This window comes from Neofelis nebulosa, chromosome 9 (genome assembly GCF_028018385.1).
Source record: "Neofelis nebulosa isolate mNeoNeb1 chromosome 9, mNeoNeb1.pri, whole genome shotgun sequence".
In the NCBI taxonomy this organism is placed as follows: Eukaryota; Metazoa; Chordata; class Mammalia; order Carnivora; family Felidae; genus Neofelis; species Neofelis nebulosa.
Window position 1 is genome coordinate 123,023,040 of NC_080790.1, and position 26,057 is coordinate 123,049,096.

Consider the following 26,057-nt stretch of genomic DNA (forward strand, 5'->3'; position numbering starts at 1 on the left):
CTGTCCTTCTGAAAATGAACTGAACCATATAGTAAATTCCTTGTCGCAGCACAAATCACCCAAAATGCTTTCTTCTCTTTAAAGCTGACTTCCTAAATGCCTGACCCCACACGGGTCTGATGGTCTAAATACTTTATGTGAGTGTTCATACCAGTCTCTGTGCTTTTATGGGTGCTCCTGGTCTACATCCTGCCACTGCACTTAGGTTTTAGAAACTTAAATTCCTTTTAAGTATATAGAGATTATGTATTTTTTGTTTCACATTTCCTCAGAAAGCTTAAATATAATGTTCTCCACAAAGAATTTAGAAAGAGACAAAATGAAAACCATTCCATTTGTATACAGGTGACCAATACGGAGTGAAGAGTACATCTGGATCCTGATGGGATCTCTAACCAGGACCCTTACCACCCACCCTGCAGTGAATGTGTATCCACACCTTCCAATCTCTCTACAGTCACTGTGGTCTCCACTAGTCTCTTTCACTCCTCACTTCCCAAGCACCTGTTGACATGTCAGGCACTGTGTTAGACACAGAGGGAGAGAAATGGACCAGGAGCAGTCCCACACTAGAGAGCTTGTGGCTGCAGGAGGCTGAGCAGGTGTTCCCTGTCTGTGCACAGCTCTCCCGAACTGCCCGCACACAAATTCCCAGGTCCGGGCACCTCCAACAGCTGCCCCTCTGCCACTCCACACTGCTCCCGTCCCCCAAACCGCTGCCAGCCCTGCGTCATACCTCTGACGTCCCTTCCCTTACACCCTTTGTGTGTGACAGTATTTTAATTCTTCTTAATCCAAAAGGAATGGCCAGAAATTGCAGGGCCAGTATTAAGGTTATCTTTCTGTCTTAGGAGGGGAGAGTAGCTCATTTTGGATGACAGTGGTAAAGTTATATCTGAGGGCTAGAGGAAGGCCCAAAGCAAACCTTTGTGTGCAGGCAGAGCCAAGTGCTCCAAGCGGGCAGAAAGGGACACGCACCTGGCTTTCTTGGACTTCGTCCTGGCTGCAGAGTCCATGCCACTCCTCTTCTCTTTGGCCTCCTTGGTACCCGAGGCCTCCCGGGGCTTCCGTGCTTTCTTGACTCCATCCTTCTGCTTGGGCTCCTTGGGCTCCTTGGCCCTCTTGGGCTCCTTGGCCTTCCGGGCTTCCTTTGGCTCTCTAGGCTCTCGCTTCCTCTTTGGCTTGGGCTCCCTGTCCTTGCTTCCCTTCGCTGCCCCCTCTTGCTCTCCCGGGTCCTTTTTCTTCCTTTTCTTCTTTACTCCGGTGCCTCCTCCTCCACTGTCCTCCATCCCGTTATGGGATGTCATTTTCCTAGGAAAAAGGGTCTCAGCTTCCTCTTCAGCAGCATACAGGTCCTTCTGAGGCAGACAGTGACTGGCAACATCTTCGATCTTCTCTTCCTGATCAGTGCCATGGTCAAACGGGGAAGGGGATTTGTAGTCAAAATTGACAGAGGCATCAGACATTGGAGAGTGATTCAGAACTTTTAAACTTGACAACTGTGAAAGAGAGAGAAACGAGCTGTTAGTTTCCCAATGCATGCTTCATACGAAAGAGCATTATGAAGTTTGAATGCATGGATCTGTTCAACATTTACTGAATTCCTATCACGTGCTAGCTCCTCATGTGCCAGGTCTTGGGGAGACAGTGGCAACCAGGACATACTTTGTGTCTGCCTCTGCACCAAGCCACCGTTACCATATACAAAAATTGCATGTGAAAAAACAACTCTCAAGGAGTTGTTATGTGCTAAAATCTGAGCCCCATGTCTAGTACAGGCGACAACAGTGGTGTCCCCACAAAATACCTCTAGATCCTAGGCACACAGTTCTTACCCAGAATGGCATTTCTCATGCTGATACACAACAGTTCTGTTCAAATATGCTCCTAATTAAAAGTGGCATCACTGGATGACAAGGATGCAGGGACAATCTCAGTGTGCTGCTTTATCTCCCCACACCTTTGCTCTCATGTATCTTCAGGCAGCACCAACAATCAGCTGGTTTGACTTTCAACAAGAAAACTACATCTTTCAGGGGTACCTGGGTGGCTCAGTCGGTTAAGCGTCAGACTTTGGCTCAGGTCATGATCTCATGGCTCATGAGTTCGAGCCCCATGTTGGGCTCTGTGCTGACAGCTCAGAGCCTGGAGCCTGCTTCAGATTCTGTGTCTCCTTCTTTCTCTGCCCCTTCCCTGCTCGTTGTATGTCTCTCTCTCTCTCTCTCTCTCTCTCTCTCTCTCTCTCTCTCTCTCTCAAAAATGAATAAAAAACATTTTTTTAATTTTTTAAAAATTCTAAAACTACATCTTTTACTTTTAACTAAAGGTGCTGTTCCTCTGCATGATCATCTAAGCCTCCAGACTCAGCACCAAATAACCTTTGGCCACTTACAAAAAAACAACTGCCCCTACAGGGGAAAGCTTTATTATGATAGATGCCATTAAGAAAGAATGTGTCACAGATGCTGAAGGCATCTTCCTAAAAAAGGAAGTTCTGAAGCTGTTTTTGAGCACCATTAAAGGTACAGCTTCCCCGAGGTGACCACTTTCAGGAAACATCCCTTTGGAAGTAGAAGTCACATCTCATACTTTCAGGTCTGGTATCACAGCACATCTGTCATTTCGTAACCAAGCTAAGGCTGGCAATAATCTGATACTGTGGGTGCTGGTTTCAGGAACAGCACCCCTCTGGATCAGGAACAAAGAAATAACTCAAGGAGAGCCTGGGAGGGACAAGCAGGCTTTCCAGGAAGCCAACTACAATCGTATTTGCATGATGGCTTAGGAACAGCACCATTTGTGAATAGTCTGCTCCCTTAACAAGAGGCCTGGCGTGTGCTGAAGGGCACAGACACTTGCCTAGGTGGTGTGGCTTCCTTCCAGTGTTCTGGTTACCCGATCTGTGCTCAGACTTCCTGGCCCACCCTAGGAGTGATGGAGTGCAAAATTCAGCTGCATGGTCCCCCTTCTGTGCCTTCCAGCTCCTTACCCTAGGCCAATACTCCCAAACATAACACTGAGAATCCCAGGAGAAAAAGATGAAAGAAAAGAAGAATTTTTTTGTATCTTTATCATAAATAAAGTCCAGCCTCATAAACAAGCCTAAATCCAGAAAGAACTGGTCATTCTGGCAGCATTCACTATGAAAGAAAAGAAAAGAGAAAAGAAAAGAAAAGAAAAGAAAAGAAAAGAAAAGAAAAGAAAAGAAAAGAAAAGAAAAGAAAAGAAAAGAAAAGAAAATTCAGTTTGACTACCTCACTGCTGATTCAGTTCTTAGGATGGCTTGGAAAAAGGAGAAGCTAAGCAAACTTAAAAGGAATTTAAAATCAAATACAAGAAAGTGCTCAAGATGGTAAATTTTTTTACATGTAGATGGTTATATTTTTTTTACCACAATAAAAAGGAAAAAAAAGAGAAAAAGAAAAAACAAGGCAACAAGAACCTCAGAGGTGCATAATAGGCACCTAATTAAAGCTCAGATCTTAAGAGTACACTGCCGTCCCTGGGATGTTACTGAATTCTGTGCCAGGGACACCTGACCCTCAGGACACAAGTATTTGCTTCACATGCAAGGGTGGACACACTAAAAAAGCAAGAGATACAGGTTAGTTTATTAAAGAGGTTTTCAAAGACAACATATTGAAGTCCTAATTCCACCAAGGCAACACTCTGTAGATAAAAGTGGGACACTCTTTTCAACTCATACCTCATCTCAAGGTCTATCTTTTGAAGGCTAGGGCCCTCCAAAGCTGAGGCGGATGGAGATAGGTTGTAGAAACTGGACACTCAATCATTAGTCAAGAACAATAGCAACAGCTAACATTTATGGGACACAAATCATAAGGATCTACCTGGAATTATGCAAAGCATGCTCCATGATATCTCCCATCTTTACAAAAATCCTAAAAGGTTAGTGTAAAGACACCTATTTTGTGTACGAAGAAACAGAAGATTACTGAAGTTAGATGAGGTACTCACACACATATACCTAGTAAGTGGAGGAACTTGGGCCTGGACCTTCTGCCCAAAAGCTCACACTCATTTCACTGAGTATTTTATGACCTACATCCCCAGAAACCATTAATGACTGCTAGGCCACCAGACCAGTATGATTAGACTTGGTGAGAAATGTTAAATATAAAGACCTATACAACCAGTTGGGAAAAAGTTCAGGTAGTTCTTTAGAAACATAAACATGCAAATACCTGTCATTGCAGCAATTCCACTCTGAGGAATCACAAATAGTCATCTACTCTACCCCTCATTTTATAGATAAGATAATTGGGTCAGAGAGATGAAGCAACTTGTCAAAAGGTTATATTCCAGGGAGTGGCAGAGCTGGACATCCTATAGGAAGTAGGGATTCCCAAGAAATGCAGCACAATTAAGTCAATGTTTCCAAAAAGTTAGAAGTATCCCAAAAGACAGATTATCAGTATTAAAAAAATATAAAATTATAATCTCCAAAGTCAATAATACACCAGGAATATTTTTATTTTTCAAGGCACCTTGTTGGGGGCTTGGAAAAGATGTCTGTTGAGAATTTTAAAAATATGACAAAAAATATTTTTCATTTGTCTCAAGGTCAGTGGAGAAAAGACAAAGAGCCTTAATAAATTGTTTCAGTTTCTACCAAGAAGGACATTAAATCACCACTTCAAAAATGGCCCCAAAGGGAATGGATTGGAGATGATGGACCACGACACCACCAATAATTTACATTATATTGACAATTTACTAAATAGAGATAAGCACCTAGAACATAAGATGAAATAGAGAGGAAAACTGATAAAAAAAAGACATCCAACAATGCTAGCTCATAAACCACACCGTTAGCAATAAAACCCACTTTGCTGATTCAAAATTAGCAATCTAAGATATTCCTGGAAAAGACACTTAAACATATGAATCCAGATAAACTAGATTTGGGTCAACTGTAAAGGATTTAAGAACCAATGGAGATATTATGGCGTAGGTCAATGGTTCCCAAACAGATTTAAGGACAAACCTGAGTTATTTCCCCAAGAATCACTGAAGTACTTGAAAGTCAAAATAGACTTTAATTAAGAAAATCATCCATGGTACAACACAGATAGACCTTGAAAACATTATGCTAAGTGAAAGAAGCCAGGTACAAAAGACTACATATTGTACAATTCCATTTATATGAAATGCCCAGAATAGGCATATCCACAGAGACAAAAAGTAAATTAGTGGTTGCTAGGGCCTGGGGGAAGAGGAAATGAGGAGTGTCTGCTAACATGCATATGGTTTCTTCTGGGGGTGATAAAAATGTTCTGGCATCAAATAGTGGTGATCTTTCCACAATCTTGGGACTACACTAAAAACCAGTGAGTTGCACAATTTAAAAGTATAGTAGAATTTACAGTATGTGAATTACATCTCAATTTTTATAAGTCCAATATAAGAATATAACGAAAATGGTCCGCTCGTATGTTGCTGACAGCTGCATCAAGTATTAAAAAGCCTTTTTTGCAGGGGCATGTGTTAACAATATTAAAATTTTAATTATGGATATGCTTTTAAACTGAGCAATTTCTCTTTTACAACATAAATTAAGGAAATATTTAGGTACTCCAAAGACAGAATATCTGATGCAGAATTTTTAATAAAGGAAAAAACTATAAATAACCTATTGGTCAATCTTTAGTAAAATGTTTAAATTAATAGCATATCCATTATATGGAACAGTATTATACAGCCATTGTGACATTATTGTATTATATATTATTAATTACAAAGTTTTAGTTGACATAAAAAAAAGTCCACAACATGTTGGAAAGTGGGCAAAAAAAAAAAAATCTATGATCTAACCCCATTTTTATTGTTTAAAAAAAAATTTTTTTTAAGAGAGAGAGAGAGCACACAAGCAGGAAGGGGCAGAGAGAGAGGGGGACAGAGAATTTGAAGCAGACTCTTTGCTGACAGCACAAAGCCTATGTGGGGCTCAAACCCATGAACCGTGAGATCATGATCTGAGCCAAAGTCGGACTCTCAACCGAATGAGCCATCCAGGCGCCCTCTCTGGTTTATTTTTTAAAAATGCTATTTATCAACACCAGTTTTTAAAAATAAATTTAGGACATGTATCAGATATTAACCATCATTATGTCTGGGTGACAAGACTATAGGTAACATTCCCTTCTTTTTTTCTTTCCTGAGAGTTTTTGTTTCTGTCTCCCATAACTAGAATGTAAACATCATGAGGCAGTGACTGTGGATTCCCCACTATCTTTGTGGCTTACAGTAAATCTCAATCATATGATTACTGGATGAAATGAGTGTTTTCAATTTGAAAAACAAAGGAGAAGTCTACAAAATTGTGCATGTAAACAAAATGAAAACAACAAATTCCTGTGTATAGAAGAACGAATGGAAGAAAATCAACAAAAAGTGAATAGTATTCATTTAAGGCTGTGGAAATTTGGTTGCTTAATTTTTCTAAACAGTAACAAGGATATTACTTTCACAATACTTGTAATAAAAATATCTTTTAAAAATTGTTATGTTTATTTTTGAGAGAGAGAAAGAGAGAGAGAGAGCAAGCATGAGCGGGGAAGGAGCAGAGACACAGGGAGACACAGAATCTGAAGCAGGCTCCAGGCTCTGAGCCCGACACGGGGCTTGAACTCAGGAACCAAGAGATCATGACCTGATCCGAAGTGGGACACTCAACCGACTGAGCCACCCAGGCGCCCCAAAATATTTTCACAGGTATATAATAGAAAAATTTTAAATACTTTAATAATGAACAGGAAAGGCTGTTTTGCCAGAAAATTTACACTCCTCCAAATTACCACGATTCAGGAATCAAAGGCAGAATATGGGAGGCGCTGGCACTGTGACCACATTTGACTGAGTGCTGGACAAAGACAGTGCTCTTTGCACTCAAGCCTGAAGGCCCCCTGCACGCCCTCCATATGCACCTTGAACCTGATGGTGAGTACGGCCCAGCCAGCTGCTGCTGTTGCCTGCCTCAAGCTCTTCCATCTTCTCCAGTAGGAAGGGGACAATGTTCTATGTTCAGACTTAATTAATATCAAGAAATTAGCTAAACATAAAAATGAGTAGAAAAGCTTATCTAAATTTGAGACCTTGTGACTTTTAAAGTCCAAACAATAAAAATGAAAATACAAAGAACTGCTACTATTATGAATGAGTTGGTGTGCAGACATTTCAGGTGGCAATTGTTATTTTCCAATTAAAATGAAAAGTGCAAAAAAAAAAAAAAAAAAAAAGGAGTGCCTTACCTTTCACCTTCACTGTCTTCTGAAAGAATATTCCCTATGGTTACCTGACTGTGGGATACCCTACCGGCGAAAACCCCACATATCCTCGCCTTTGTTACACTGCCATTGTGCTGGGCTCAGTCATCTGGCAAACAGAGCTTTGCTGGGTGAGCAAGACCCAGGAACAAAGTCCAACTATGTGTGTGTGTCCTGTTTCCTCCTCCATTTAGAATATTCCATCTCTCTTCACCCAGGAGTCCTGTGCTCTGGGTGATAAAGCAGGCATTCTGACCCTGACGTGGCTCCACATGTAGTCACAGCTGGTCAGCACCAGGAGGAAGAAAGATCAGTTTCAGGCATCTGATGATAATGCAGGGAGTGGTGTCCAGGAGGCTCTCAGGTATACTTTCCCAGAGTCATTTTTATAAGAATGAATGAGACTACCCAGGAAGAATGAATGGACAAAGAAAAAGAACAGGACCAAAACCTGACAAACACTGATGTTTAAGGGCCCCCAGAGGAGGAACCTAGAGAGACGGTGAGAGGGGGCAATCAGGTCAGTGATGTGGTGGGGAAAAGAAAGTGTGAGTGTCACAGAAGCCAGAAGATGAGAGCACTTGAAGACACAATGATTATAGGCATTTCATGCTGTGGAGAAGCTGGTAAGTTAAGGACTGAAGAGTGGTGGACAGGTTTGCCAACTGTCTCTCACCAAAATCCCAGAATCTGTCATTTCTAGTCCCCAACTCTATTATCATATTTTCGCATTTAAAACTGGGGGGGAGGGGGGTTTTTCTCTTATGATGTTCCAAGAGTATTAGAAATCTGAATTCTCCAGATCTGCAAAGTCAATCTAAACCTTGTTAATTCCAGGCAGTAACAAAAACTGGGGGCAGGTAGATTATTAAATTTAGATGCTGACAGGGGATAAGCAGAGGAAACAATACTTAATAAGTGCCTTGGCCTATCCTCCAGTTAATGCTCTCCATGTAACCATTTGCATCCACAGGTTCAGCAACAGATACATTTAAATCCCTTTTCTCTACAGGATGCTTTTAAATCTTCCTTTTTAAAATACAAATCAAAACCACACTCAGATATCACCTCATGCCAGTCAGAGTGGCCAAAATGAACAAATCAGGAGACTAGAGATGCTGGAGATGATGTGGAGAAACGGGAACCCTCTTGCACTGTTGGTGGGAATGCAAACTGGTGCAGCCGCTCTGGAAAACAGTGTGGAGGTCCCTCAAAAAATTAAAAATAGGGGCGCCTGGGTGGCGCAGTCGGTTAAGCGTCCGACTTCAGCCAGGTCACGATCTCGCGGTCTGTGAGTTCGAGCCCTGCGTCAGGCTCTGGGCTGATGGCTCGGAGCCTGGAGCCTGTTTCCGATTCTGTGTCTCCCTCTCTCTCTGCCCCTCCCCCGTTCATGCTCTGTCTCTCTCTGTCCCAAAAAAAAAAAAAAAAAAAAAAACGTTGAAAAAAAAAAAATTTAAAAATAGATCTATCCTATGACCCAGCAATAGCACTGCGAGGAATTTACCCAAGGATACAGGAGTACTGATGCAGGAGTACTGATGCATAGGGGCACTCGTACCCCAATGTTTATAGCAGCACTCTCTCAACAATAGCCAAATTATGGAAAGAGCCTAAATGTCCATCAACTGATGAATGGATAAAGAAATTGTGGTTTATATACACAATGGAGTACCACGTGGCAATGAGAAAGAATGAAATATGGCCCTTTGTAGCAATGTGGATGGAACTGGAGAATGTTATGCTAAGTGAAATAAGCCATACAGAGAAAGACAGATACCATATGTGTTCCCTCTTATGTGGATCCTGAGAAACTTAACAGGAACCCATGGGGGAGGGGGAGGAAAAAAAAAAAAAAAAAAGAGGTTAGAGTGGGAGAGAGCCAAAGCATAAGAGACCCTTAAAAACTGAGAACAAACTGAGGGCTGATGGGGGGTGGGAGGGAGGGGAGGGTAGGTGATGGGTATTGAGGAGGGCACCTGTTGGGATGAGCACTGGGTGTTGTATGGAAACCAATTTGACAATAAATTTCTTATATTAAAAAAAAAAATCTTCCCTTTAAAAAAAAAAAGACTTTATTTTTAAGTGATCTCTACACCAATGGAGGGCTCAAACTCACAACCCCTAAGATCAAGAGTTGCATGCCAGAAGCCCCTAAACCTTCCCTTCTTTAGGCTACATAATCGTAGTTTCATCCATCATACTCATACTTCATGTGAAATGAGTCAATGTTCTTTTATTTATTTATTTATTTATTTATTTATTTATTTATTTATGAGAGCGACAGAGACAGAGCATGAGCAGGGGAGGGGCAGAGAGAGAAAGACACAGAATCCGAAGCAGGCTCCAGGCTCTGAGCTGTCAGCACAGAGCCTGACGCAGGACTCAGACCCATGAACCATGAGATCATGACCTGAGCTGAAGTCGGATGCTTAACCGACTGAGCCACCCAGGCGCCCCAAAATAAGTCCATGTTCTTTTACCGTCCTGGTCACTATACTCTGGCTTCTCAAGTATGTTTCAGAACACAGAACAAATTATGACAACAACAAAAGTCTGTCAAGGTATGTCAAAACAGAGAAAAGGATTCAAGGCTCAGATTGCTTTCTTTGGAAGAGGGAGAATTTGGATACAGTCCATTTTAAGTCCTTTTGAAACATGACTCCAGGGTGAGGCTGTTTAAAATCCTGGTTCTACTAAGCAATTTACTAACACTCCCTCTTTAGGCATGTTCAAACCAAATGGAAGGTCTGACTAGTATTAGCCCTTAAGACCCTCTACAGGGTGACACTGAAAAGTCTAAGAAATGAATTATTCATCCATATGATCAACTGTGCTATTTATCTTTCACTACTCTGAACTGTGGGTCATTATCTGCTGATCTCTTATTAGTGTTACACGCACCATCCTCAGGATTCAAATCTTCACCTCCCCCTACTAAAGAACAGGTAGGACCAACACTTTTGGGAATTTGGTGGCCAGCTAAATCCACCATGCTTTTTATCTTAGTTTATCGTAGGTCACCACCCAAAATAGTACTCCGCACTCAGGTCATGGGGTGTGGACAGAAGGTTCTCTCATAATTACTGCAAGTCTGAGTTAACTTCCTGGTCACAGCTCCAAGTTTTACTCCTATTCACAGTATTACCTATTCCTATTGTGTTCTTGCTTATAAACCTTCCTCTACATTGGATTTGTGCCCCCCCCCCCAAACCCTCTTACCTGCATCTTATATCAAATAATTATTTATCATACTTTGTACTTCTCTCAGTACCACACAAGGAAGCTGGGATGAACACAAATGAGTATTTCCTTACCATAGGTTTGTCACTGCTCACATCAGCAATGGATCTGTTCCCTTACAAAGAAGTACTTTTAGGAGTGCCTGAGTGGCTCAGTTTTGATTAAACATCCAACTCTTGGTTTTGGTTCAGGTCATGATCTCACGATTTGTGGGTTCAAGCCCCACACCGTGCTCTGTGCTGACAGTGCAGAGCCTGCTTGCAATTCTCTCCCTCTCTCTCTGTCCCTCCCCAACTCATTCACTTTCTCTGTCTCTCTCAAAATAAATAAATAAACTTAAAACACACACACACACACACACACACACACACACACACACACACACAAGTACTTCTAGCTGCACTATGCATCAGTAGTGCTACAAGTTTTCAATGATTAGAATTCACATTTTATTCCTCTTGCAAGATGTTTTTCTGCATAATACTGCTTCGTCTTTTTAGGGATTAAAATATATACATAGATTTCTTAGGAAAAAAAGTTTATTTTTTGATATAGATAAAAGACTATAGCCCCTGATGACTCATTCTTAAATGTTTTATTATAAAAGTCTATTTTTCTTGCAACACTTCTTTAGGCAGTACAGTCAATCTCTAAACCCTTTGTTCTTGGCACACTACTCTTGCTATGTCCTTTCTGGTTAAACAGTAGTATGATTATTTATTACCAAGTTTTGATTAACTTACAAAATCTTTCATCTCAGTTTAATTTACCTTGATAAAATTTTGGACAAGGAAATGAGTAATTTTCAAGAACAGAATGTATTTACATGTCATTTTCCTCCAGAGAAGAGGAAAAAAGAATTTATAGGAATGAGGGTTTTTAAAGAGTGGACATTTTATTTGCTGTTACTTTTTTTTTTTTTTTAAGTTTATTTATTTTGAGAGAGAGAGTGCACACGTGCATGCATGAGCAGGGGAAGGGCGGGGAGAGACAGAGAATCCCAAGCAGGCTCCACACTCTCAGCACGGAACATGCAGGGCTTGAACTCACAAACCAAAAGATCATGACCCGAGCTGCAATCAAGAGTCAGATGCTTAACTGACTGAGCCAGCCAGGTGCCCTGCTGTTACTTCTAACACTTTAAAAACATGGTTAAGGGAAAGGACAAACTTTGGTGGTTAATCTTCTCATTCTACTGGACGATTTCCTTGCCACTGACACACTGAATGGCAAACACTTGATGAGTTATCCCATTTAGTTCAATACCTTGTGAGGCACATATGATTGCTCCCACTCAAATGATAGAAAAAAGGTGTGAACTTGTCCAAAGTTACACAGCAAAGTGGTAGCTAGTTTCAATTCTATCTACCAGAATCAAAGCCCAAGTTCATTCTAGAACATGGGCCTCCTCTCTGTCTCTATGCACATGCTCAATGCTGGTACCTATGGATTGCTTTGGCACGAAGGGAATTTTCTGTTTTCGTGCTCTGCAACCAGTTTAGTCACAGTTTAGTCACCAGCATGGCCTATCACCTGCACCTGAGAGAAGCAGGATCGATTCCTCCTGGAAGTGGCTCCACTTAATTCACTTGCTCCCCTATCACAGCTAATACCAACTTTTAAGTATGAATTCCACCCCGTTGATCAACACTACTAAGTGAAAACTCATCTAACCTAAGCTGCGTAATAGCTGGCTGACACATTAAGGTCTTAATATGAACCAGTAAAATCTCAAGAGAAAGAAACCTGAATTCATGTTGGTATAATTTCGGTAAAGAGTATTTTTACTGAAGGGCACCTGGGTGGCTCAGTTGGATAAGCATCCGACTTCAGCTCAGGTCATGATCTCACGGTTCGTGGGTTCAAGCCTCGTGTCGGGCTCTGTGCTGACAGCTCGGAACCTGGAACCTGCTTCAGATTCTGTGTCTCCCTCTCTCTCTGCCCCTCCCCCACTCATGCTCTGTCTCTCAAAAAAAAAAGAAAAAAAAAAAACCACCAAGTGTTTTTACTGAAATAAAAGCTTATCTTAAAGGATGTTTAAAACATTAAATATGCAGAATGTTTTAAGAAGTATAAACCTGCCCATGTATCATAAATGATAATAGTTTTGAAGGCTTGGGGTTCTCTTCACTAATGTGTTCTTTTTAACAGAGGTTTTAATATTCTACTAGATGGATGTGCTATGATTTAAATAGTCCCCTTTCTGATGGACATGCAGGTTCCTTTCCATTTTTGCTTCTATAAACAAAGCAGCAGCAAAAACCTTTGTTCACCCATCTGACACATGTCTGAGTCTACCAGTAGGATAAATTCCTCACAGATGGCGCTGCATTCTCTATAGTGTTTGTCTACCAGCTGATGGCGCTACAGAGCCGGGATACAAAGAAATCAGTGTGTGGATAGCGTTTAGTCACCGCTTTTCCTGTTAAGAATTGGCAGCAAATGAGTCCATTATTTCCTAAAACAATTTGTTTTGGTTTGGTTTCACAAGGACCTATCCACTGGGAGAGAACAGAGAATAATCCTTGTAACCATATCCCTAGGTCACCCTGTATCTAACTAGTCGGTGCTCCCTAGCAGCGGAGAGCAAAGTGGCTGATCCCACCCAACCTCTTCACATGGTCTCTGTGAAGGGCAGGGGTTCAGATACTCCCAGTTACCAGGCTATCTTCCAATTCTGTAAAAGCAAAATAGCCCATCAGAGGTAGCATGTTTCCAAGAGATGGAGGGAGGTCCCCCCTCTCACCTCCCTGAACCACACTGGTTGGAATCTCCGGGTTCCTTTGAATATGGAACCACCTGGAACACAGAAGCACCAACTAAGGAAAAGATCTTGGCAGGGTGGGTCACACAGGGTCATAAACGTTTTTATCAATTCTCCTCCCCTTCAAGAAACCAAATGCCCAATAGCTGATGTTTACTTCCTTCCAATTAGTTTATTACTTTGTCTAGGAGGAAATTTCTACACATCATTATGAGTACAAATTTTATAGATTTTAGATTAACCAAACAAATAAAATGATGAATACATAAAAACTATAAAGAATTGATCACAGGGGTGCCCGGGTGGCTCAGTCAGTTAAGCATCTGACTCTTGATTTCAGCTAAGGTCATGATCTCACAGTTCATGAGTCCAAGCCCCACGTCCAGCTCCATGCTGAGTGTGGGGCCTGCTTGGGATTCTCTCTCTCTCCCTCTCTAGCTAACCCTCTCCCCTATTTGTGCTCTTTCTCTCTCTCAAATAAAAAAAAAATTTTAATTAAAAAAAATATGTGATCACTTACCTGCTTCTCTTTCTTTTGTATTTTCATTATCATCTATTGAAGGAAGTTACTTATTTCTGTAAAACATAAAAAAGCCAAAGATTATGGTAAAATCCAAAATAAAACATTTAAGGTGATCTCAGGATTAACTGTGACACATAAGGAAAATACAGAAGAGAGTTTCCTTATACAGAATATTTACAATCTTGTAACAACAGTCAACAGCCAGCCCCCAGAGTATGGTCCTAAGCCTACCTGATTTATTGCTTCAGATGGGTGGAGTCAAAAAGACACTATCTTTGTAGACAAAATAAGTTATAAAAGATGCTAGCATATGAAATTACAAAAGAAGCTAAAAGAGGGACATAAAATAATGCTATGAGGCATAATGGCATAAAATATACCAAGAGGATTGGAGGAGAGGGGGTAAAAATAAACTATCCTCATTTCTTCTGGAAGGAAATCAATAAATCATATCTACTACTGATAAATCAAAAAATTAAAATATACACAGTAAAAGAGAGAGTTAAAAGAGTTAAAAGTAGTTCTCCTGAAGGATTGAGAGGGAAGCTGGTGTGAGACAGGATAGGTCACCCTCGCATTTCATCACATGCCCCCCCATACAATTTGACATTTTAAACCGTGTGCATACATTACTTGACAAAATAAGTTTCATTCCAACATTTAGTATGATTTTAAATGACTGATTCTACTGTACCCAGATTTAAGCCCCCATCTCCACTGAGTGTGCCCATGATGCCCATGATGACACTGAACTTTTTCTCATAAGTGACTTTTGAGCACCACAGCAATAAGAGCCCAGCAATTTGGCTCTGGAGGTCGAGAAGTGCATTGGGGCATTGTGGGAACCAGAAAGAACCTGAAGAAACCCGAAATTTGGGGCTGCCTGAATCACTAAATAGTAGACTGGCCCAAGTCTAAAGTGCTCACCTTCCTCATATACAAACAAGGGAGGAATCCTAGAATCTCAGCTTCCAGTTCTAGCCCGGATGTAGACACCGCCTCATGTTTACTTTGTACTTTGATTTCCTGGACATCTCACAGAGCTAGAGAACACTGCTCCCTCAGGAAACAATTCCAGAGGCACATAATTATCCTTATGTTCATAATTATTTCTTATATCCAGATGAATGTGATGTGTGTATCTGTCCACTTAGGTTTTTTTCCTCCAAGAGTCAGAGGGGTTTTCTGTAAGAAGAACTATAAAAAGCTCATGAGCATAGCATCTAAGTTGCTAACAAGCTGCAAAGTGGGCAGAATCAGGGGAAAAAGAAGGAGGGCAGAAAGAATTGGCCAAATCAAGAAAAGGGAAGTTAGTAAACGATGATGGAACAAGTATTCACTTCAAGAAAACCGTAAACTCCACAACCCATATCAAAAATAACACAAACGGGGCGCCTGGGTGGCGCAGTCGGTTAAGCGTCCGACTTCAGCCAGGTCACGATCTCGCGGTCCGTGAGTTCGAGCCCCGCGTCAGGCTCTGGGCTGATGGCTCGGAGCCTGGAGCCTGTTTCCGATTCTGTGTCTCCCTCTCTCTCTGCCCCTCCCCCGTTCATGCTCTGTCTCTCTCTGTCCCAAAAATAAAAATAAAAAAAAAACGTTGAAAAAAAAAAAATTAAAAAAAAAAAAATAAATAACACAAACATTCTTCACAGAGCTAGAACAATCCTAAAATTTGTGTGGAACCAGAAAAGACCCCAAACAGTCAACACAATCTTGAAAAAGAAAACCAAAGCTGGAGGTATCACAATCCCAGACTGGAAGCTGTATTACAAAGCTGTAATCATCAAGACAGTATGACACTGGCACAAGAACAGACACTCAGATCAATGGAACAGAATAGAGAACCCAGAAATGGACCCACAAACGTATGGCCAACTAATCTTTGACAAAGCAGGAAAGAATATCCAATGGAATAAAGACAGTCTCTTCAGCAAGTGGTGCTGGGAAAACTGGACAGCGACATGCAGAAGAATGAACCTGGACCACTTTCTTACACCATACACACAAAAGAAGTCAAAATGGATGAAAGACCTCAATGTAAGACAGGAAGCCATCAAAACCCTAGAGGAGAAGCAGGCAAAAACCTCTTTCATCTCGGCCACAGCAACTTCTTACTCAACATGTCTCCAGAGGCAAGGGAAACAAAAGCAAAAATGAACTACTGGGACCTCATCAAGATAAAAAGCCTCTGCATAGCAAAGGAAACAATCAGCAAAACTAAAAGGCCACCGACAGAATGGGAGAAGATATTTGCAAATGACATATCAGATAAAGGGTTAGTATCCAAAATCTACAAAGAACTTATCAAACTCAACACCCAAAAAAACAAATAATCCAATGAAGAAATGGGCAAAAGACATGAAGAGACACTTCTCCAAAGAAGACATCCAGATGGCCAACCGACACATGAAAAAATGCTCAACGTCACTCATCATCAGGGAAATACAAATCAAAACCACAATGAGATACCACCTCACACTGTCAGAATGGCTAACATTAACAACTCAGACAACAACAGATGCTGATGACGATGCGGAGAAAGAGATCTCTTTTGCACTGCTGGTGGGAATGCAAACTGGTGCAGCCACTCTGGAAAACAGTATGGAGGTTCCTCAAAGAATTAAAAATAGAACTACCCTACAACCCAGCAATTGCACTACTAGGTACTACAGGTGTGCTGTTTTGAAGGGGCACATGCACCCCAATGTTTATAGCAGCCCTACTGACAATAGTCAAAGTATGGAAAGAGCCCAAATGTCCTTTGATGGACACATGGATAAAGAAGGTGTGGTATACATATACAATGGAGTATTACTCGGCAATCATAAAGAATGAAATCTTGCCATTTGTAATTACGTGGCTGGAACTAGAGGGTATTATGTTAAGCGAAATTAGTCAGAGAAAGACAAATATAGGACTTCACTCATATGAGGAATTTAAGATACAAAACAGATGAACATAAGGGAAGGGAGGCAAAAATAATATAATAACAGGGAGGGGGACAAAATATAAGAGACTCTTAAATACAGAGAACAGAGGGTTGCAGAGGGGTTGGGGGGGATGGGCTAAATGGGCAAGGGGAATTAAGGAATCTACTCCTGAAATCATTGTTGCACTATATGCTAACTAACTTAGGTGTGAATTAAAAGATAAATAAAATAAAATAATAAAAGAAAAGAAAGGAAAAGAACATCATAAACTCCAGAGAAATAGTGAGCGCTCTGAATCGGGCCAGTTAAAATAATTTTACCCCTAATCTTAAACAGAATAAAGCCAATTCTAAGTAAATTATGTTAGTACAAGTTTATCTCCTTTATCTGTCAACTTCAAACTATCAGGCCCTAGAAAACCAACCTTCTGAGCCATTACAAGTGGCTACACGTTCTGAAATGAAGAGAGAAGTTGGAAAAACAAATTCCAGCTAGTAAAAAAAAAGGATAGTATCAATAACCGGACACATACTCAAAATTCTACCCAACAAAATGAAGATCATTTAAAAAACACAGAAAACCCCACCAATGATGATAAAATTTATTTTTTAATATCTAAAAAATAAGTATAATGCAGTAGAGCCATCACAAAAAACACAATTTCCGATTAAGTACCATAAACTGGCATGCTTACAGAAGCAAGGCCACAGCACTGCCAGGAACATGGTGGAAAACAGGTCCAACTTATCATTGCTAATGGCACTTGCCTAATTGCTTCAAGCTTTCTGAAGAGCACTCAGGCAATGTGCCACTAAGTCTATAAACTGTTGAGTCCTTTTATCTGCCGATTCCACTTTAAGGAATACATCCCAAGAAATAAGCCTGTAGGAAATAAACCTGGGCCAAAGAGGAAGCTCAAGGAGGAGGTAGGAAGTGTGAACACATCTATCACAGCGGAGCCTGGGCACTGGAGAGGGCCATAAAGATCACAGGCCCACCACCCCATGGGCCTGCATCATCATAGGACCTGAGAACATCAGAGAAGGCAGATGAGCACAAGCAGGAAAGTCTAGGGAAGTATGGCTTGAATTTGATTACCCAGCAAAGTGAAAGCTTGTAGGAAAAGAGGTGGTAAAACCAAATCTCCCCGCTGCCAATTTGTTCACACGCAAGATATTACTAGGGGCACCTTTAGTGATATTCATGCTGCATAGATAACCCCACCCCATCCTATGAAAGAGAGAAAGGATGTGTGTGTGAGATCCAAGCGAGTGGGAATGATGTTACTATAAGAATAACTGCTCTAGTTCACTAAAAGCAAGCTTTGACAAACTTCATGAAATTATTTCTAGCACCCTAATGGATTGCCGCACACCAGGCTGCTGCCACCCCACAAAATGGCAGACATCGTCAACCATGCAGGGGTCCAATAAGCATTTATTGACTTTAAAAAAAAAATTTTTTTTAACGTTTATTTATTTTTGAGACAGAGAGAGACAGAGCATGAACGGGGGAGGGTCACAGAGAGAGGGAGACACAGAATCTGAAACAGGCTCCAGGCTCTGAGCTGTCAGCTCAGAGCCCGACGCGGGGCTCGAACGCACAGACAGTGAGATCATGACCTGAGCCGAAGTCGGACGCTTAACCGACCAAGCCACCCAGGCGCCCCGCATTTATTGACTTTTATTTCTCTAAATAGTATCTATTAATTTACAAAGCACTCCCTCAAGTTACCTCTACTTTTTTACCTTTTATGGCACACGTTTAAAAAATACGAAACTAAGCAGTATTTTTCTAAGGCGAAATTTTATGTTGCAGGAATGGATAACCAGATAGACCCTAACACATGTACTTCTCCACAATACTAGACATGGTTTTACTGCTTCCGTTGCTATGTTGCCATCACTCAAAAGTTGTGACTAGATCCTCTGGGCTCAAATAAAGAACCAAGTAACTTCTAACTTCAGGGTACCACCACTTAATTAGAAAGATAATACAGACATACTGTGAACCATCTAACTGTGTGGGCAAACCAGGAAATTTGTCAACAGGGGCAAAAATAATGTGTATAACTTCTGAATTGTATGAAAACTGGCAGGCCTCCTGCCCTCCTAACTGTGTTTCAGTGCTTATGTATGAAGGTAGGATTTAATTACCTTCACAAGATAAGCTGCTAATAATGTAAAAAGCAAACAATATAAAAATTCCCATTTCCCTCTTACACTTACCCACCTAACAACGTTTCTATGAAGAAAAACACGGTGCCAGGTTTCAATAGTAACATTTTGAAATTTATTTTTCTTATTTCTCTCTCTCTCTCCAGTTCAGAAATCCTGCAACAGGGGCGCCTGGGTGGCGCAGTCGGTTAAGCGTCCGACTTCAGCCAGGTCACGATCTCGCGGTCCGTGAGTTCGAGCCCCGCGTCGGGCTCTGGGCTGATGGCTCAGAGCCTGGAGCCTGTTTCCGATTCTGTGTCTCCCTCTCTCTCTGTCCCTCCCCCGTTCATGCTCTGTCTCTCTCTGTCCCAAAAGTAAATAAAAAAAAAAAAAAAAAAAAAAAAAAAAAAAAAAAAAAGAAATCCTGCAACAGTGCCTGTGCCATTTCCAAGTTCCTCAGTGCTGAGTTACAGACAATTAAAAAAAAAATAAAACATCAGGTACATGCTATTCCACTATTCATTCAGAAATTATTTACATTTACTGTATATACCTTGAGAATTCTGCCATCCTAACAATCCGTGCTCAGACCAAGGGGTCTATTTCATTTCAAGAGCATGCGTTTTCACAAACACAGACAAGTGCACATATAGCAGACTGCTACCACAGTCCTTTATATTCACCAGGACGGCAGAAGGCATACCTGATGGCAGGAAGGACAAGGACCTTTGCTGTTCACAGGCTCCCAGCCCCCAAACTATTATCAGGCCCTTTGGGGCAAAGAGTACATGGGAAGCAACTTTAAAAATCAGATAAGCCTTGGAGCACCTGGGTGGCTCAGTTGGTTAAGCATCCAACTCTTGGTTTCGGCTCAGATCATGATCCTACGGTTTCGTGCGTTCGAGCCTCGTGTCACACTCTGCGCCAACAGCACGGAGCCTGCTCAGGATTCTCTGTCTCCCTCGCTGTCTGCCCCTCCCCCATTCGCACTGTTTCTGACTCTCTCCAAATAAATAAGTAAACTTTAAAAAAATCAGATAAACCTCGAAGTTTCCACAATGAATATGTATTTTTTACCATCTAATTATGCCCACCCTCAACCTCGAGAATGGTTCCTAAGAACCACTTTGACAACCACAGGCACAAATAAGGCAATCCCACACTATTACAGCGTGGGGATTTTAGAAAGGACAGGAGAGGAACGGAACATGGGGAATACTCGCTCGAGGAGAGTTAATGAAAAAGGCAGAGAGGTCTTGGGGAATGCCACCTTCCTCACACGCCTGTCGTAACACCTCTTCCCAAGATTCCTTACATTCTGGACCACGGAGGGTCAGGTCCCATGGGCAAAACAGCCCTCCGTTTCTCACTTCCCCACTCTCGCACCCTCCATAAACTGCACAAATTTATCTATGTCTGTCGCTAGGCTTGGAGCAACCTACAGGAGGACAACAGCAGAGTGTGAAGGGCCAAAAAGCAGTGAAAATGCAGGCTCTAATAACAATTAGCCAGGTAAAACCTCTTCCAGTTTGGTTTCATCACCTGTAAAATGGTGACAATACTTACCTCAGAGGATTTCAGGAGAATTCAAAGGGATGAGAACCTCTAGTGTCTGTCACATGGTGAACATTAGCCATGTGGCAGCCACTGATGTTGCTTGTCCTTGTGCGCTTCCCTCCAGCATCAGAGGAAGACGGCTCTCTCGACAACTAACTCTTCCATCAATGCTTGGGATCCATCCTCTCCCACTTCTCAGCCACCTCAGACCCTGGGTTACTTTGCAGTTAGTCTTTGTTCATTTCGTTCAGGTGTCTCCTCAAATGTCACCTGGTCATTGATGCCCTCCCTAACCACCCCATAGAAAACATACCCCTACCCCTGTCCCCACTCTCTATCCTCCTATCTTACTTGAGTTTTCTTTCTGGCACTTGTTACTACTTGACATTATAGTATGTCTGCTTGATTACAAACATACTACCTGTGAGACATGTGCACGTATGCACACAAGTGTGAGCTCTGTTTCGTTCATGCTGTACCCTGAGTCTGGAACAGCACCAGGCTCACAACAGGTGCTCTTCATGAACATTTTCTGAACGGAAGAATCCTTTCCGCTCCTGTCACTAAACCTCTCTCTTTCTACAGTTCTTTTCTCCTCAACAAAGAAACAGGTTCAACCCAATCCTAAAATAGTGACTACACTAATGAATCCCCCACAAACCTGTATTTTCTCTTCTTCCCATATTACTTCCCTACAGTTGCTCTTAGCAATGACGCCCTAGGAGCCAAATCCAATGGACATTTTTAACCTCTATTATAACTTCCTCGCAGCATTTTAAGCCATGAACCATTTCGTCCTCTTAAAATCCTATTCTCACTGGTTTCTTGGAAGGCGTGCTCAGCTGATTTCCCTCCGACTGCAAGCTTCCAAAGCTCAGCTTCTTCCCTAGGCCTCTCCTACTGTAAGTCCTATTTATTAACTGTCAGTGTCCCCAGGATTCAACACTGTTACTACCCCCAGGGCTTACTGAGGTCTCTACTCAGTTCCAAGACTTCATCTCTCTACACCATGACCACTGTCCATTTCCAAACCCAAGCCCTCGTCCTGACCTCCAAGCGAACACTGCCAATCTCATGCTGGCCAGTTCCAAATAGGTGTTCCACAGATTGCACAAAAAACCCACAACTCCTTCAAAATCAAACTCTATACTACTTTTACACACATACGCACCTGTTCCTATGTCCCCCACCATCAGAGGCTAATGTCCCACAACGTGCCACCCAGCCCTGGATTCGGTCATCCTTAACTCCTGCCCTTTCCCCTAATTCCTTCAAAATTCCCGAATCCCTTGGTTCTTCTCCAGTCCACTTTATCTTTGTACTTGAAATCATTTCTGTACTTCAAATAGCCTTTTAAGTACCTTTATTCTTCATGCCCCCTACTCTCACTCCATCCCCTCATTGTACCAAGGGTACATTTTCCTAAAACGTAAAGAAAATCAGATCCTATCTCTGTAGTGTCCTCAAGAAAAAAAATACAAATTCCTCAAAGCACAGAGCCCTGCATAGGCAAGCTGGCCCCTGGCTTGTCTCCTACCAGCTCTGACATTACTTTCTCCCATTCATCCAAGTATACTGAACACTGGCAGGTTCTGAAACCAGCACTGTTTGCTGAGATCTTTGTTCAGGCTATGCCCCTATCTGGAAAATCCTTCCACTGCCCTTCCTCTCCAGTCTCATCCTATAAAACTCAGCTCTGGTGTCATGTTCTCTGGGATGTCTAACCTAACTTCCCTAAACCCTGAAAGCATCTTGTGAAAAGCACTAAATTATAGTAGCCATATCACCGTGATATCATCTTTTCCCGTTTTCCCTGTCTGCAGTGCCATCGGCTATTAAGTGCCTAAGTGTCCTCTGGGAAGGAACTCTGTTCTGCCGTATCAAGGTTGATATTTGACTTCTGAATGATTATCTACAGAATGAGTGAGTGAATAAATGGGAAAGCTCAGAAAAGGCTTTGAGCTTCTGTCTTCTTCATCTGAATTGGTGGGCTCCATCTTTTTCCTTTCCTGTTTTTTCTGTTCTCCTAGTCCAACCAAAATTTTCAGTATTCTTCATTCACACTTTTTTCAAAGTAATACAAGTACTTAGCTCAAGAATTCAATAACCTAAAGCTTAACAGAAAAAGTAGCATTCCTGGAGCATCTGACTGGCTCTAGTTGGTAGAACGTGTATGTTGGGTGTAGAGATTACTTAAAAATCTAAAAAAAAAATAGTATTCCCCTGACTCCACTCATCCCCATCCCTGATTCACTCTTCCCAGAGGTGATCATTTGATCTTAAGCTATTTCTTCTGCTTTCCATTATATTTCTGTAAAAAATGCTAATACCTCTATTAGATTTTTTTTCTTCCAATTTTAAACATTATTCTATTGGCTTCTTCCTGTGAAACAGGAGGTGGCAAATATTTTTATAAAAGGCCAATAATAAATATTTTAGGCTCTCAAGCCACATGATCTCTGTTGCAACAATTCAATTCTGTCATTACAGCACAAAAATAGTCACAGACAATATGCAAATGAATGGGTCTGGCTGTGTTCCAATAAAACTTTATTTATAAAAACAGGTAACCTCCTGTTATGGAAGATGGAAGTGTTACCTTCCCAATATACTTATTATCATCATTATTTATTAAATCAATATTGGACTCACAGCTAACTATATTGTGCTAAAAAACTGTTTTGTGTAATTTTTTCTCCTACAGATAATAAGTACGTCATTTTAAAACCTGTGTTGTTGTCTATGAATCATTAACTTATCTCAAAATGCTCTCTTCAATCAGAGAAAAGCATTTAACTCCTAATCTGGTGATAAAAATCCACTTGGTTGATAATCACCATTAAGGGCAGTAGTAGAAGCAAGCAGCCAGGCACTACCAGAGCTGTATCAAATATCACACTGCAAAGGAAAACCTGACGGTACTTTTTTGTTTATCATTAGACCCTACGCCTTCATGTCAACTGATCCGGATCAGGAATGATCACATCTGTGAACACAGGACTGAAGAAACCAATCTCGTGACAGCAGAGCCCACTCAAGGTTCAGAGCCCTGAAAATTCAAGCTATAACCTTTGGGGGAAGACAAAGGATTTAACAAATGACACACCAATTTCATTCTCAAGAGGCCTCACCAAGTAACACAAGACCTTTCGACTCGTTACACTCTAATGCCTGTTCTGGAGGAACAGGAACACCTGGAGACCAGGGAGTGCAGATATCTAAATTCTGAACACAAGGGTTGTATGATTTGTACAACTGATTCAATCTCCCTGGGTCTCAGTTTCTTCATTTGCAGAACAGGGACAAAAACCACCATTTGGGAGAGGAGATGGAGTTCTATTTTGGACATAAGTTTGAAGGACTGGGGAAGGAATTTAAAGCTCAGGCAATGCAATCCTTTTATCTTAAGACAGGAAACTAAGGGTCAGAGGAGTCTGATGACCCAAAGGCTCACAATTATTCCAAAGTACAAGAATTGGATTTCCTGGGTTCCAATTCAGCTCTCAGCACTACAATGAGCTGCCTTGAGCAAATGAAAGGCAAATGAAAATAGCATAAGTGAGAGGTCAGGATTTGGAGATGTTCTATTTGGGGTACTCAGAGAGTAGGCAGAGGTTAGACAGATATTCCACAGATAAATTACAATAGTCTAGAAAAGGAAAAAAGGAAAGTCCATGAAGGGGAGGGGCGGGGAGGTAAGCAGGCAACAGCATAGGACGACTTTGATCCACCCACAGGGTGAAGAGGAAGCAATTAAAACAGCTTGATCAAACTGTCTTTCAAGAAGACTTGTTAAAGCACATTTTTAGAGAAGATGGATGGACCCTTCAGATAACATTACATACAAGGGCAAAATAGTTCATGAAGTAATTCATATGATAAACATAGATAAAATCTTCAGGGATAGATAACTGCAAGTAATTCTGTTTAAATTCTTTATCTACTTTCATAATGCCTTCTATCTGAATTCTGAATTGTTACGTAAATTTGTTTTGGAGTAATTTATAGTAAGGAATAAAGTCTATCTGATAGCTCTATCCAAGACAGCGGGGGACAAAGTAAACACATTAACAGAATTATAATACAGACAATCCTCAGCAGAGTTTGTACTTTGGGATAAATAATAAAAGAAAATCACGTATTTATGATCATCCAGGCTCAGCACTCTTTATTCTACAGGAAACAAAAGAGCCAGCCCAAGTGCAAACGAAGCTATAATCTAAAAACATCCAATCACCTACATTTTCAGAATTCCTAAAACTAAAAAGATGGGCTTTCCCCCTACTTCTACAACTCTGCTGTTTTAAAGTAAAATAAATAAAGTGTCAACATGTTTCCAAAGAGTTTTTTTTCTGTTGTGTAAAGACAAGACAAAAGCCGGGTTCTGAATCTGACACACATTTCCTTTATGTTCCACCTTTAAGGTGAAATCCTGAAACCTAATCTGCACACCGCACACAAAATGGCCAGCTGCAAACCCAGGAGGAGGCTGTCCCTGATGGAGTCCACAGCCATTAAAGTCCCTAAAAGCTGTTCAACTCTGGCACCTCCTGCACTTCCCTTAGGTCTAAGCATTTAAAAGGAATTGAAAAGGATTTTTTAAGCTATGAATTTTTAAAAGATGAAACCATTCTCCAATCCTCTCCCCCTCTCAACTCCTCCTTCCCCAAAATCTAAAAGAAGAGAGGGCTGGGATAAATGCAGAACCAGGCTGCAAGGGGAGGGGGGAGGGCCACGGAAAGCAAGGTGTTGTGTGAACGAGCCCCGTGTAAAAAGTTCTTGCAAAAGCAAGCACAGACAACACTGGCCGAATGGCGCGGTGGGCGGCTGGCATCAGGAATCCCTTGACAACAAAATGTTCTGGCTCTCCAAAGCTGGTGGGACCACACTGAGAGCAGAAACTGCAAGCAGTAGCAGAAGAGTCAAGAAACCACCTTAGGCAAGTCAAGCCAACTGACTAAAATCTGAACACCATCTACACTGTGTGTGGTTCACCTAATTACAAATTGGTATAGATGGAGCCATCTATTTCAAAGTAACATATTAGCAAACAACATATTGTTAAAACAACTACAATGACTTCTCACACCTAAATCATGGCTTACCTGGAAGTACAACTCAGTGGCACTGTTTTAGGAGGACTGGTCTGAGAGATGTCAGAATCATACCAGAATGAGCAAGAAAGCCGCAGAGAAGGGCCTTAGTTTACTTGGCAAACGGTATCGATTTCCAGATCAAAAGACAACCATTTTGAAATATAAACTTCTTAATACCCAAAATCCCGTGCTGGTATTATGTTTGTACTTCCCATTCCAATGCCCCCTTCCATCATCAGCACTAAGAACCAGCTGTAGTGATGTGACTGCAGATTGTTCTACATACAGATGACCAGTTTGGAGGACAGAAAATTTCCAAACTGTCACTCTGGAGTATATGTGCAGAATGAGATTCCTACCTTCAGTCATCCATCGGTACCCTTTCTTTAAAATGCTAAATTTGCAAATGAAGCCCTTTATCAGTGAGACAGTATGAGCCCAGACTAGTAATAAAATGAAGTCAGTAAAGTCAGGAAACTCATTTGCCTGGATATGAAATCCAAGT

At 41.4% G+C, this 26,057-nt stretch overlaps 1 protein-coding gene across 6 annotated transcripts in view; it reads right to left on the minus strand.

Annotated features, from left to right (window-relative positions):
- Window positions 1–26,057, minus strand: part of CHD6 (chromodomain helicase DNA binding protein 6) — a 209,800-nt gene that overhangs the window by 137,603 nt on the left and 46,140 nt on the right. For 4 of the 6 annotated variants that reach the window (XM_058685611.1, XM_058685610.1, XM_058685606.1 and 1 more), the window contains exons 2-3: window positions 13,811–13,866; window positions 979–1,499 (exon numbers count right to left, since the gene is read on the minus strand). In XM_058685611.1, coding sequence (XP_058541594.1) covers window positions 979–1,499; window positions 13,811–13,843 — 554 coding nt within the window. In that variant the 5' untranslated portion in view covers window positions 13,844–13,866. Of the gene's footprint in view, window positions 1–978; window positions 1,500–13,810; window positions 13,867–18,975; window positions 19,006–26,057 lie in introns of those variants that run through there. The other 2 variants (XM_058685607.1, XM_058685609.1) reach the window with 2 other exon arrangements.